This window comes from Leptopilina heterotoma, unplaced genomic scaffold (assembly GCF_015476425.1).
Source record: "Leptopilina heterotoma isolate Lh14 unplaced genomic scaffold, ASM1547642v1 Lhet_570, whole genome shotgun sequence".
Classification (NCBI taxonomy): domain Eukaryota; kingdom Metazoa; phylum Arthropoda; class Insecta; order Hymenoptera; family Figitidae; genus Leptopilina; species Leptopilina heterotoma.
Window position 1 is genome coordinate 34,986 of NW_025111128.1, and position 14,322 is coordinate 49,307.

Sequence of the window (14,322 nt, forward strand, 5' to 3'; positions counted from 1 at the left end):
ATCCCACTGTTCATCGCGCTGGAGTGCGCGAGCGGACGGACAAATTTTACTTATTACACTATATCTTTGGCAAATTGTTTCGGCCCATTTTCAGACTTATATCTTCTTTTAGGGGAATTCCCAAGCTTTCATTTGAGATTATTAAAAAGAAAATAAAAACTACCGAACTTGCACAAAATTGCAAAAAAACTATTTATTTTAAAAAATTTTTGCAAAAAAATTTTTTTTTTTTATTATATAAATAAAATATTTTAAAAGTACACAAAAAAACCTTTCTAAAACACTACTTACTTTTTTTAATTGAATAATTTAAGTAGAAACTACAAATGTTTAAAGAATGCATGTTCGAGTTGAAGCTGAAATTTCAACTCCCCACCCTTTTGATTGGGGTGGGGGGTTGGACCTGTAAATTGGTGTAGTAACTTGTACCTACTAGGGTAACATATTTCCAAAGTAAAAAGGAAATCCAAGAACTTTTTTTTATTTTTGGGGCAGTTCAGGAATAATGCCTCATAAAAAAAGTTGTGAAATTAACAAATCTCTAAATCAGAGATGTGAATTTATGGCGTTTTCTGGTATAAAGTTTGACAGAATCAAACACAACTTATCACAGTAATTGTGACTATAATGTTTAATTTAGATACACTTACATTTCATTGGATTTGAAATTAATATTATTTCAAGTTTAGAGATTAATTTTTTTCCGTGTATGAAATTATTTTTAAAAAAATATTGCAGAATTATTCGCAAAATAAATTGTACAATAATTCCATATTGTATTTAATACTTGAATTTAAAACCTATTTTATTTTATTTATATCTGTATTTTGGCAAACATTTTCATACAATAGATTTTTTTTGTTATTATGTGCACTTTTCAAGGAAGTAACCCTTTTTTATATGCTATTTTTCTCAAAGTTGTCATTTGTTTTCACTCTACGGAAAAATATGGTGTCCAGATGAGTCGCGGTTATGAGTCAACGGTTGCCGCGACCGTTGACTGCAAAAAAAAAGGTTCGGTAAAACCCAATACAATTTTCCCAGGATTTCAAGATTTTTTTATCACAATTAAGGAAATCGATATCTTTCTCCAAACGGACAGGAGGTTTTAAATATTATTTTAAAAACATTAAATGTAGTAAACGAGATCATTTTGACGAAGAGTGGAAACCTTGAACTAAATGAAACAAGAAACTTAAAAATAAGAAATATTATTTTAGTTGACTTTTGTACATATATAACAAAATAAAATATTTATGTTAAAAATAAATTTCAATAAATTTTATTATATATATTGACCAACACATTTTTAACGCGTTGCAAACGAACAATTTGGGACTCAATGCGTTCCAGGCTCGAGAAATCTTACGTACCATACGCTTTAAACATTAATAACTTTGTAAATATCCATATCATTTTAATAAAATTTTAGAGAAAACTTATCCGTATCGTTATAAAAAACTTTCTCACTGGAAGTTTTTCGTACCTTGAAATTTCCTAGATAAACGAAGCGTTGAAAGTTAAAAAAAAATATTTTTTGCAATGCCTTTCAAAAAAATTAATAAACTTTTTATTAATTAAGATTTTGAAGTTTTAAAAATATAGTTGGTTTCAGAAAACCTTAATCTGTCAGTTTGTTTTTGTTTGATTACAAAATATGAAAAAAATTGGACAAGTGCGAGTACAACTCGCACTTGTCCAATTTTTTTTATTTTTAGTTAAGAAATTAAAGTCAGAAAACAATCTCTTATTTATTCTCTTAAAATTTCACTCTTCCTTAAAATATTTAATGCCACGTGTTTAAACTAAAAAAAATTAAAAAAATTTTTTTCTTTGAAAAGAAAAATTAAAAAAAAAATTTTTTTTTAAAAAGTTTCTTAAATAAATTTTTTGTCGTCAGACTGTAATAATACACCAGGATACCAATTTCCACCTCATTAGGTCAAATAATCAATTCCACGCCAAGTGATCATAAGAATTTTCGATGATTTTAGCAATATTAAAAATACTTTCAGAATTTGTTCCTTTTTATACATGGAATAAAAATGTATAAAAGTTTTTTTTAAATTTTCAAAATTTTTTGAGTTACCTCTTACTCAAAATTTTGGTCGGTTTTTCAAAAAATGCACATAACTTTTTTTCTTGTTAACCGATTAAGATAATTTTTTTTAGAAAATACTCATAATAAAAAGTACTTTAAAGAAAAAAAATAAAATTTAATAAAAAATTTTTTTTTGCCCGAAAAAAATTTAAAAAAAATTTTTGAATTCAAATTTTAAAAAAAATATATCTTCGATTTGAAAATTTTTTTTTGGTAAATATTGTCAATTAAGTAAAGAATACTTCTTGTAAATTTAATTATGGGACAAAAATAACTTTACGAGAAAAAAAATAAAGTGTGCAGCGCGGCGTGCCGGGACTTGTGCATGTATTCACTTATGGCCGCGCAAGTTTCGTTTCAAATCGCACTATAGGTCACAATTCTTTACCAAAACGCTTTTTCTTTTTTTCTAAATCTTCGTAATTAAATTCTCTATAGATCTCTTGAGCCTTATTTTTGAATTTTTGTTTTTAAACATTTTTTAAATAACAGTAAGTATTAAAAAAATCATAAAATCGTAAAATATATTTTTTTTAGTTTTATTGATTAAGAAAATTATTTAAAAAACCTATTAAAATAATGTTTGATTGATAAAGAATAAATTAATTAAACACTTTTTAATTAATTAATTGTTGTTATTTTTTATAAACTGTATACTTAGGCCTAGAAATTACTAGTTTCTTCTCAATTGTACAATTTTTCATAAGTAATATATCTACTGATGATAAAAAAACAATTATTTATTAAAACATTGTTTAAACAATTAATTGTTGCTATTTTTTCATAAACTATTTATACTTAGGGTAAGAAATTTATATTTGTTTCTTATGTACTTTTTTCATTTTTTCATAAGTTTCATTTGGGTTAGAAATTTCTAATTTTTTCTAAACAATTAATTGAAAATTATAAACTGTTTAAACAAGGGTTAAATAATAAATTTTTAGTTTTTCTTTTATACTTGAATACTTTACTTATGAAAAATTGCACAATTCAGAAAAAATAGAAATTTTTAACCCTAAGTACAGTTTATGACAAAATAATAAATTTTTATTGTATAACAATTTTTAACTAAATAATTTTTTATTTTTTATCAATCAAAAATTATTTTAATAAGTTTTTTGATTAATTTTTTTAATTAATAAAACTAAAAAAATATATTTTACGATTTTATGATTTTTTTAATACTTATTGTTATTTAAAAAATGTTTAAAAACAAAAATTTAAAAATAAGGCTCGAGAGATTGATAGAGAATTTAATTACGAAGATTTTTAAAAAAAGAAAAAGCGTTTTGGTAAAGAATTGTGACCTCTATAAGAGTGATTTGAAAAGAAACTTTCGCCGCCATAAGCACAAGTCCCGGCACGCCGCGCTGCACACTTTATTTTTTTTCGCGTAAAGTTATTTTCGTCCCATAATTAAATTTACAGGAAGTATTCTTTACTTAATTGACAATATTTACCAAAAAAAAATTTTCAAATCGAAGATATATTTTTTTCAAAATTTGAATTCAAAAAATTTTTTTAAATTTTTTTCGAGCAAAAAAAAAATTTTTATTAAATTTTATTTTTTTTCTTTAAAGTACTTCTTATTATGAGTATTTTCCAAAAAAAATTATCTTAATCGGTTAACAAGAAAAAAAGTTATGTGCATTTTTTGAAAAACCGACCAAAATTTTGAGTAAGAGGTAACTCAAAAAATTTTGAAAATTTTAAAAAAACTTTTATACACTTTTATTCCATGTATAAAAAGGAAGAAATTCTGAAAGTATTTTTAATATTGCTAAAATCATCAAAAATTCTTATGATCACTTGGCGTGGAATTCCTCTAATGTAAAAGTTAGAGAAAACACATTTTTTAATTTTTTAGTTTTTCCTTGACAACGCTATGCACGGTGAGCTTGGATGAAATTCAACCCAAAAGTCATGACCCTTTCTGGTTTATTTTTGATATCATTTAAGTGATGTCTAATAATCATTTTAAGATAAAAATTAAAATAATCGTTGGAGGGAAACTCAAATTATATTGATTTTTTAATTTTTTTTCTAGGTTATTGTACATATTTTCTGAAGGATAATGTTTTAAACAATATTTATTGCTTCAAAAGATATCTTTTAACATTAAAAATCATTCTATTTAGTAAAAACAATATTTTAATATTTATAAAGCTAAAAAATTGTCGAAAAAGTCGAAAAAGTGTGAATTTTTTCGTTTTTCTGAAAATTACTCTTTCATAAGTCATTAAACACTACTATTATGCAAATGTAAATTAAAGTACATAAAATTTCCTGGAAAACTAAACAAGAAAAACTATTCTATCTATTGTCGTTACAGAAATATGATGATTTAAAGTTCGTTTTTAATAAAAAAGTAATTGAAATTTGTCATTAAGTCCAGTTTCTTTGGTGAAATCTTTTTTTCTGGACCTTACTTGAAAACCATATAATAATAATTATGTTTAAAAAAGTTTAATTTTAAACAATTTTAAATAAATAAACTTTTTATTGAACTAACAGAAATCATGTTCATTTATTTTAGAAAATTCAACGAAATTCCATTAACGATTTTTAATTTAATAGTATATATATTTAATATATTTAATAGTATATTTATTTAATAGTAGTGTTTAATGACTTATAAAAGAGTAATTTTCAGAAAAACGAAAAAATTCACACTTTTTCGACTTTTTCGACAATTTTTTAGCTTTATAAATATTAAAATATTGTTTTTACTAAATAGAATGTTTTTTAATGTTAAAAGATATCTTTTCAAGCAATAAATATTGTTTAAAACATTATCCTTCAGAAAATATGTACAATAACCTAGAAAAAAAATTAAAAAATCAATATAATTTGAGTTTCCCTCCAACGATTATTTTAATTTTTATCTTAAAATGATTATTAGACATCACTTAAATAATATCAAAAATAAACCAGAAAGGGTCATGACTTTTGGGTTGAATTTCATCCAAGCTCACCGTGTATGGCCATCATTACATATCAAGTTCTCTATATTTTTTCTGTAATATTCGAGTAAAAATACACCAGCATGCAAAATTTCAGCTCTCCATGTCGAATAGTTTAGAAGTTAAGGGGGGGGAATGGTCACTTTTTATGCATTTGTGGCCAAAAATCTTGTTATTTCCTTGACAACGCTATGCCCATCACGTCCAATCACATTCGCTATATTTTTCCTGTAATCTACGTGTGAAAATACATATCTGGACCAAATTTAGGCTCTTCAGGTCAAATAGTTTAGCCGCTAGGGGGGGGACACGATTTGGCTACGGACAACAGAGTCTCACCAATAGGGTTCCGCCGATACACCGTAGGTGTACAGAACCCTAAAAATCAAAAACACCAGCACGAGTTAAAGACGTAAAACATTTAAATTTTTCGGTTTTCAAAAATTTAGTTTTTTCTCATTATTTTATAAACTAAACAAGATATAAATTTATTTCTGGAAGAAAAAAGATGCGCATTTTCATTGTGTATAAATTTATGTCATTGAATTTGAAAATTAAAAATGTTTTAAAATCACACTATTGGTCAATACTTATACGTAAGAATCCACGCGTATCCCCTTTTAGAAGCCGTCCCCTTAATTATATTAATTCAATATAAAGTAATTATATGTGATAATAAATTTCATGACATTATCCAAAGTGTATGTGACTCGCACTTAAAAATTTATGTAATAAGATGAAAAGAATATTAATGGAATTGAATGTTTAATTGAAAGTAAGTATACACATAATGGTTACATATTATTTATAAAACGTGATTATTAAAGGGAATTCCTCAATTTGTAAAATTTTATTTATATTATTATTATTATTATTATTATTATATAAATTTAATGTAGTAATTAATATGCACATGTTTCAGGTTATGTTACAAATCATGACATCTCCAAGACAAAACGTTTGCTTTGAAATGTTTAAAAGTAGTCTAGAAAACCTAAAATTACCATCGACAGATTAGGGTTTCGTAAAAGAATCACCAAATTTTTGTGGTTTTCTGAAAATAGAAAACACTGATGTGATAAGAAAAGTCATAATACTGAAAGATTTAAGGGTTAAAATTTTCATAAATGAACAATTAAATCCTCTTTCAGAATTTATAAAAATTACGAATTTTGAAGAAACCAGAAGACTTTTGGACGTTGTTGATAAAATGATATAAACAAGGAAATGTGCTGAAAACTTTCTTATCAAATGTAGCATTACCGATTATCAGCCCATATAATAGCAAGTAAAATGATTTCAACACCGACTGCTCACCATTTCAAATACGATGAAAATTATTTTTCTATACATTATTTATTTATAAAGTGACCTGTTTTATATTTTTAGTTTTATACTAATTTTTTTAATTATTGTAATTTTTACAATTATTATCCTTGATGAATTTGTTTTTTTGATTTTTATCTATAATTTTATCTTTTTTCATGACTTAAAATTTTTTTATATTAAAGTAACATGATATAATTATTTTTTGTTTATCAATATTAATTAATATTATTGTGATAGTTTCATATGTAATCAAATTGTGAAACTCTTTTATCACTTTGTATATTGTACATAATTTCTACAATGTAAAACAATCAAATAGATTTCAATTTTCCTACTGTGAAATAAGTTATAGTTTTACAACATTTACAAAATATTTTGTATTTTAACATTAATAATATTGTATACATTTTTTTTACAAAATATGTGTTTTTACAAAAAATAAAATTCTTATAATAAAGTAAACATATGTTGCTAATCATTCATCTGGTTAGATCTGAAAATGAGAAAAAAATGTATATATGGAAACTTGAGAAACACATTTTTTATTCAATACAGATAAACAATTGTTTAAAAAAAATTATATTGACAATATCAATATAAGTAAATAATTTACAACTTTGCAATATTTTGTACGAAACAAAAATATTTTTAAAACAGTGTAATCAAATATGACATAGATAGAAAAACTTTAAACATCGTCGTACTTTGGCATATTTATGATAATTCGTTTTCGAAATTATCTTATTTTCGAAATTTCTCTTTTCTTGGATTCAACGATTTCTTTTTCTTTGTTTAAAGTGTTTATTGATTTTCTTTTGCGTGATTTTTTTGGGGTTTTTTTATTTTCATCACAGCTATAATCTTTAAAGTGGTCGAATTCCAAAATATCATTATCGTCAGTCGCAGTTAAAAAATTCACTTCTTCCATAGATTTATCTGTTTCAATGACTAAAGGAAAACAATTAGCATCGGTTTCTTGAATTTTCGAAATTGTCTCTTTCTTGGCTTTAGCATTTTTATTAGCTGTCATTGATTGGTTTGTAGCTTTCCGTTTACGCGGTTGTCTTTTTGCAAAACCTTCATTGCCATCACAACAATTGTCTTTCGTTGTGTCAAATTCTGTTGAATCGTTGATCTCAGTGTCATTTGTCAGCTTTGCTGATTTTCTTATTTCCATCGTTTTTTCGCGAGAATTATTATTGTTTCTATTGTATTGTTTACAGATGAAAAACATTCTCATTGTAAGGTAGAATACCAGTATTCGACGAGTAAGCAAAATGGTATGTTGTTCGCAACCAACAAATGGTAACGGAGAAATTTCCTCTAATTTTTGCGTAATTTCGAAAAGAGTGTTAACATTTACTTCTCCTTCTTTTACAACTCCGATGGTGGCCGTTTCCAAAGATTGAATTAAATCAAACAATTTAACTGAAGGATGCTTTAGACCACCTCTTGACTTTAATTCTATTAATTTATGCCGCTCAGGAATGACATCGCTGGCTAATAAAGTTAAGCTTTGCAGACAATCATTACACTCAATGGTTGTATTGCCTGTTATATATTTGACAAATCGAACGCTTTTTCTGCTTACATATCCAGCAATGTAACTTAACGCATATTCGGATGTTTCGGACAGTGTATAGTCATGATCTTTTAAAACTCGCGATGCTTCTCCTAATATATCAGGCGCGTTTCCTTTGTCCAGAATTGAGTCTACCATACATTCCCACCGATCTTTTCGTTCGTTTGTGTTTTCAACATCCTTCAGATTTAATAAAGCCTCGAGAATTTCGCTGCCTTCGACGTTGCACCCTTTTGGAGGCTTAATCAAAGAATATGTGGACACCAATTTATACGTTTGCATAAAAAGCGTCGTATCAGGGTGGTCATTCGCACCACAACATTCTCGCATGATGCCAAAAACCTCTAGAAAAAAGTTACCAAGTTAAATTTACAAAAGACAAACTTTAATATCCCTTGTGATTAATTAATAATGTTTGATTAAATTATATTTAAAAAAAAAATTTACCTCAAGACAATCTTGGTTTAAACGACCAGTCATCAGGTACTTGAAATTGCACTTTTCTACTAAAAATTGGCAGATTTCAAGTGCAGCTCGTAACGAAACTTTTAAAAAGTTACCAAGTTAAATTTACAAAAGACAAACTTTAATATCCCTTGTGATTAATTAATAATGTTTGATTAAATTATATTTAAAAAAAAAATTTACCTCAAGACAATCTTGGTTTAAACGACCAGTCATCAGGTACTTGAAATTGCACTTTTCTACTAAAAATTGGCAGATTTCAAGTGCAGCTCGTAACGAAACTTTTAATCCGTAACAACAGCTCTCACTCATAAAGTCTGCTCCTTCCTTTTTGGCATCAGCTTCCCATTTCGTTAAATATGCTAAAAAATTCTCGATCGTCTGTATAACATTTTTAAGAATGAATATATAATAAATTTCAAACATTTCTTGTTTATAATTAAAAGTTTTACTAACATTCCAAACTTCATTTCCTGGTGATAAAGCTTCTGCTGGTGTTCTGCTATTCATAGCTTTATTTAACTTTGTGATCGTTTTGCAAGAAGCTATTGTCCCTTCACAATCTTCCAAATCTTCATGCGTGTTTTTATAAATTTCTAAAGCGTCGTGTACATTGAAGAACTGTAATAAAATGTTGATTATAAATAATCAATTTGTTTTTACAAATAATGCGTTGGTTCTTTTACATTTACCTGGAATGCAAGGGCAACATTCATTTTTCGTAATATTTTGGTTCGATATGTTCTTTTCGTAACTTATAATTCACTTTTAACTCATATGGTGAACAATTCAGCTTTTCTAGCAATGCATACTAATGCTTCAACGATATACCTCCATCTGGAGTCTAAAAATAAAAATTATACTTATAAAGACATTTTCATAATTTACAATAAACAGGTGGCGAAAACAGTCAGTGGCTTCAATTTCTTATCTATTTAGTCAATTTTCTTACTTTTGTAGACAAAATTTTTTAAATAAAATTTGAAACTATTAAAATAACATAGTATTTATTTTAAAAAAATTTTATAAACATTTTAAATATATAAAAATTGAAGACTTAGTTTTCATATTTAATTTTATTCCAATTTTCTCAAATAATCAATAAATTACTGCGATAATGTTCATTTTCGCAGTTTTTCTCGATAAATTTTAAAATATCGGTCGTTTCTAATAAATAATAAAAAAAATTACTAGTAACTGTTGCAAGAAATAAAATGACAAATATTTTTGTGATAAAAGACAAATGTTATGTACTTACAAAAAATTTTCTAAACTTAGGGAATTTTATAAAAAAGTTTCTTAAACTTTTGGCCAGATGAGGATAGTCCGACAGAAACCATAAACGACGTTTTACGTCACATGGATGAGGTGCACTGACACATTTTTCAGAAATGCGAAAATTCTTCCACATGTTCCTGTTCCATGTGGCCCCGTCAGTTACTACCGCATCTATGAATAGACTAGCTTCTTCTGCCAATGCAACTCCTTCTAATACTATTTTGTGAAGCACAGATCCATTTGCGCTGCCCCTACTAAGGAAACAACCAACTGTTTGCACGAAATTTCCTTTGAATGGCTGGAACATGATGACGAGAGCGTGATCGCCTCTTACACCTTTTTGGTGTTCCGGTGTATAATCTTCGATGTCTGTGAAACCTTCGACTTTTAAATTGACTCGATCAAAGGTCACAGCTTCAGAGAGTTTAACCTCATTAATAGCAAAGATACCTAATAATGAAAACAAATGAATTCAATTTTATTGTAATAAAAAAAAAATTATAATACCTAATAGTAAAGAAACCGAATAACAAGTTCTACAGAAATTTGAATTTACAGTTACAATCTTCTTAAATTTTTCCACTTAAAGTTTTTGAAAATTCAATTAAAGTTTTTAATACTAATTCAAAATCATATAGTTAATCTTAAAAAAATTTTATTTCATAATTCCAAATAAGAAATTAGTAAATTATTAATTATTATTATATAATATATAGTTGCATTAGTGTTGCAAAGGAAATTTAAGTTTGTATATTTAATTTACAATAAATTACACACACCCCTTCTATTTTCCGGGTCCATAGATTCTGTTTTAACTTTCAAACCTGTGAAAACATATGATTGAAAGCCGTACGTGCTCTTCAGGTGTTTCATATATCTGGATAAGGTCACAGGAGATGGCAAAATTAGTACTTTATCGCGTCTCAACTGCTTATACACTTTTTTACTTTTCACTTGCAAAAGATAGCACTCGTAAATCCATTCAGTTGTGTAACGCATACACTTCATGTCAGTTAATTTTGACGCTTGGAAACAAGCTCGAACAGCCAATTGTTGTTTTTTTGGTAGCTGTGAAATCGCTTTATTTAATGTTTCCTCCTTTATAATTGCGCATTGTAACCGCAATTTCTCGACGTTTCTTCGCAAAAGCCCAATCTGCAAATGTATATAAAATATAGGAAATATTGCAAAATAAATATAGATAATTATGTATATTGCTCACCTTTTTATTCAGTCGAATATTTTTGCGATTCACTCCTTTCACGCGGTCTCGCATGTGCAATTTTATATTGCGCCTTTTGATATCTCGAATACGTGTCCTTCTCTTTTTTGTCTCTCTTTTTTCCTCCATTTTTTACACTCAGTACAGTACTTTGATTGCGGACCGCTAACACTCTTGCCCTTAGGTAATACATATCCCTCACATTTCGGAGAACTAGAAATTAAAATTAAAATAATTTAAGTTAATATTAATATATTTTTATCATTTAGTATTACAATTTTAATAAATAGTATACCTTGTTTAATCTGCACTTTGACAGAACAACAGGCCTGATGCTGTTTCAAGTATTGCTGCAATTTCAAAAATTTCCTTGATTGCGCCGGTATATACTTTTCTAACGTTGAAAAATACCTGTATATATAATGTTTTTTATTTTTCTATTTTAATTCGATAACGAGCGTACTTTTTAAAATATACTTACGTCGATTGTCATATCCGAATGTACAATGATTTTCTTTAATGAAAAATTAATTTTTTCGTCAATGTGAATCCACATTATATGACTTTCTTTGGGTTGTACCCACCAAGCGGCTGATGGTAAACGAATAAAATCATAATTCTTTAATAATCCTTTAAAACCATGTTCATTGATAAATCCGCTTTTCATAATATGCGAATCATTTATAGTTTTATCTTCGGCAGAATTAATTGAATCAATATTGTCTTTGGACAATAATTTTGACGGGACAGCTATTTTCATCAGGCCAATTCTTTGCCTTTTGATTCGATGAATTGTTCCATCTGATAATTTCGTGGTACATTCTCTTTCGATGTCACATTCTTCGAAATGTTTCTCACAAACTCTGTGGCTTTTACCCATGACTTTGTCTGTCCTCTTAATTGACGCAAACCAGGTTTGCAGCATTTCATCCTGCAAATTTTAATAATAATAATAATAGTGATAACATAATATTTACATCCTGAATTTTTTAAATTTCAATTGTAAACATTATAAATTATAAAAAAATCACGTACCGTTCGGGGTTTGAAGAAACTCAAATTGTTTCCACATCTTTGACCGTTCTCAACTGTACCACTATCACAGCCTTTCACAAAACAAACTGACATTTTTACATTTTATTTGAAACAATCTAATATTTATTTTATAAAAAAACACGTTAAACAAAGCGAAGAACAAAGCAATACAAACAGTTTTTGCGTGCGAGATATAGGTTATATTTATAACCGGCAAAAAATCATGTAACCACGTGATTTTAATACCAAATTTTCCCGCGGTTGGCGCAAGTGTCTTTAAGTTCGTGAAAACTTGAGAACCGTGAATACCGAAAACGGGACCACTTTCTGTTATAGCCGCCCATAGGTGATACGTCTCCTTATACTACTTCGTGGCATGCTATTTGCTATATTATAGCCCATCGTTACATAGTTATGGGTTAGTATTTTTTGCAAAATTATGCTAAAATAAGACTAAATAACATGTAATACTCATCTATAGAAAGTTTAGAAGAAATCCATGAAAAAATGTGAAATTTAGAAATTATCGATTATTTTAATTCTTTAAAAAAATTGAATATCTCCCGTTCTAATTAATATTTTTTAAATCTGTAAATTTATAAACCTTCCTTGGGTGAATACTTAACGATCTGCAAAATTTCATTCAAATCGGTACAGGCGTTTTTGTGTGATTGGCGCACAAAGCTTTTGTAACATACATACATGAAACTTTTTATGCACGTCTTTACATTTCTTGATGTCTAAAACAACTGTTTATATTAAAATTTTCAAGTTTCTTAATTTTTATTTTTATGCTATTTTATTTATTTACTAGCCAAACTATTCGCGCGCAAGCGCGCGGGAATGTTGTATGGGGCTGCTTATTTTAAACAATTTAAAAAATTTTAAAGAAATAATTATTATAACCTAACAAAGAGATTTAACTAACTAAAATTCAAATAATTTCACTCAATGGTCTCAATTTAAATAGAATTTACATTACTAGACTTAAACTATGTCTAGAACAATTACAATTAGTATCTAGGTCATCTTTTGCATTGCTTATTTTATAAAGCCATTTTAAATTAAATACTTTTCAAAGAAATAATAATTATTACACACTGAAAAAAGTTTTACTTGAAATAGCGATAAGTTTCTCTAGAATAACGAAAGTATTAATTGAAGCACTGAATAATTTCGCTACTAAAGTGAAATCTGTAGTTCATCCAGCAAAATATTTTTTGCCGTGCATAACGAAAAAAGAATTAAATTAACATCAGATTTTCTACATTAAAAAAAAACGAATTCAAATAGAAATTAATCATTTTACAACTTAACCAAATTCACCCCAGAAATCACTGAATTCGATAATTTAGAAGAAAGTCAGACAAAAGCAGGGTTCCTACAGAATCTGGAAATCATGGAAATCATGGAAATGGTATGGAATTTTTAAAAGGCTTCTGGAAATCAGGGAAATCATGGAAAAGGCCTGTAATTTTTAAAAAATTCTAAATTTTTTCAGTTTTCCATTTTTTCTCTTGAATAAAAATTCAAATAATAATAAAGCTAAATGGTATAAAAGAGAAAAAAAATTTGAATTTTAAGAAATTCAATTTTTCGGATTTTTGATAATTTTTAATAATTTTTTATTTTTTTCCAAAGAGTCGAGAATATTTAATAAGTAAAGTATTTTCCAAAAGCACAAAAATAATGAAGCTAAATCCCGTAAAAGAAAAGAAAAAATGTTGAATTTTAAGAAAATCGGATTTTTGAATTTTTTCGAATTTTTGATAATTTTAGATTTTTTACCAAAGAGTCGAGACAATTTAATAAGTAAAGTATTTTCCAAAAGCACAAAAATAATAAAGCTAAATCCCGTAAAAAAGAAGAAAAAATGTTAAATTTTAAGAAATTCAATTTTTCGGATTTTTGATAATTATAAATAATTTTTTATTCTTTTCCAAAGAGTCGAGACAATTTAATAAGTAAAGTATTTTCCAAAAGCACAAAAATAATGAAGCTATATCCAATAAAAGAGAAGAAAAAATGTTGAATTTTAAGAAAATCGGATTTTTGAATTTTTGATAATTTTCGATAATTTTAGATTTGTTACCAAAGAGTCGAGACAATTTAATAAGTAAAGTATTTTCCAAAAGCACAAAAATAATGAAGCTAAATCCCGTAAAAGAGAAGAAAAAATGTTGAATTTTAAGAAAATCGGATTTTTGAATTTTTGATAATTTTCGATAATTTTAGATTTGTTACCAAAGAGTCGAGACAATTTAATAAGTAAAGTATTTTCCAAAAGCACAAAAATAATGAAGCTAAATCCCATAAAAGAGAAGAAAAAATGTTGAATTTTAAGAAA

At 26.8% G+C, this 14,322-nt stretch overlaps 2 protein-coding genes across 4 annotated transcripts in view; both read right to left on the reverse strand.

The window, feature by feature from the left end:
• The window catches only part of LOC122508802 (putative metabolite transport protein HI_1104), a 455,038-nt gene that overhangs the window by 14,166 nt on the left and 426,550 nt on the right, over positions 1 to 14,322 (reverse strand). The gene's annotated exons all lie outside the window — the stretch shown is intronic.
• Positions 7,097 to 12,160, reverse strand: LOC122508805. Of its 2 annotated transcripts, XM_043622362.1 has the most exons (9): positions 11,976 to 12,160; positions 11,422 to 11,871; positions 11,236 to 11,351; positions 10,941 to 11,153; positions 10,498 to 10,873; positions 9,699 to 10,168; positions 9,133 to 9,284; positions 8,897 to 9,061; positions 8,760 to 8,802 (listed from the first exon to the last, which is right to left on the reverse strand). In XM_043622362.1, exons 4-7 carry the CDS (start codon positions 11,067 to 11,069, stop codon positions 9,252 to 9,254), a joined length of 1,008 nt encoding a protein of 335 aa, XP_043478297.1. In that variant the 5' UTR covers positions 11,070 to 11,153; positions 11,236 to 11,351; positions 11,422 to 11,871; positions 11,976 to 12,160; the 3' UTR covers positions 8,760 to 8,802; positions 8,897 to 9,061; positions 9,133 to 9,251. The 2 variants fall into 2 exon arrangements, with proteins under 2 accessions (XP_043478298.1, XP_043478297.1); XM_043622363.1 differs by lacking the exons at positions 9,699 to 10,168; positions 10,498 to 10,873; positions 10,941 to 11,153; ... (1 more) ...; positions 11,422 to 11,871; positions 11,976 to 12,160 and adding an exon at positions 7,097 to 8,319 and having other exon boundaries at positions 8,624 to 8,821; positions 9,133 to 9,276.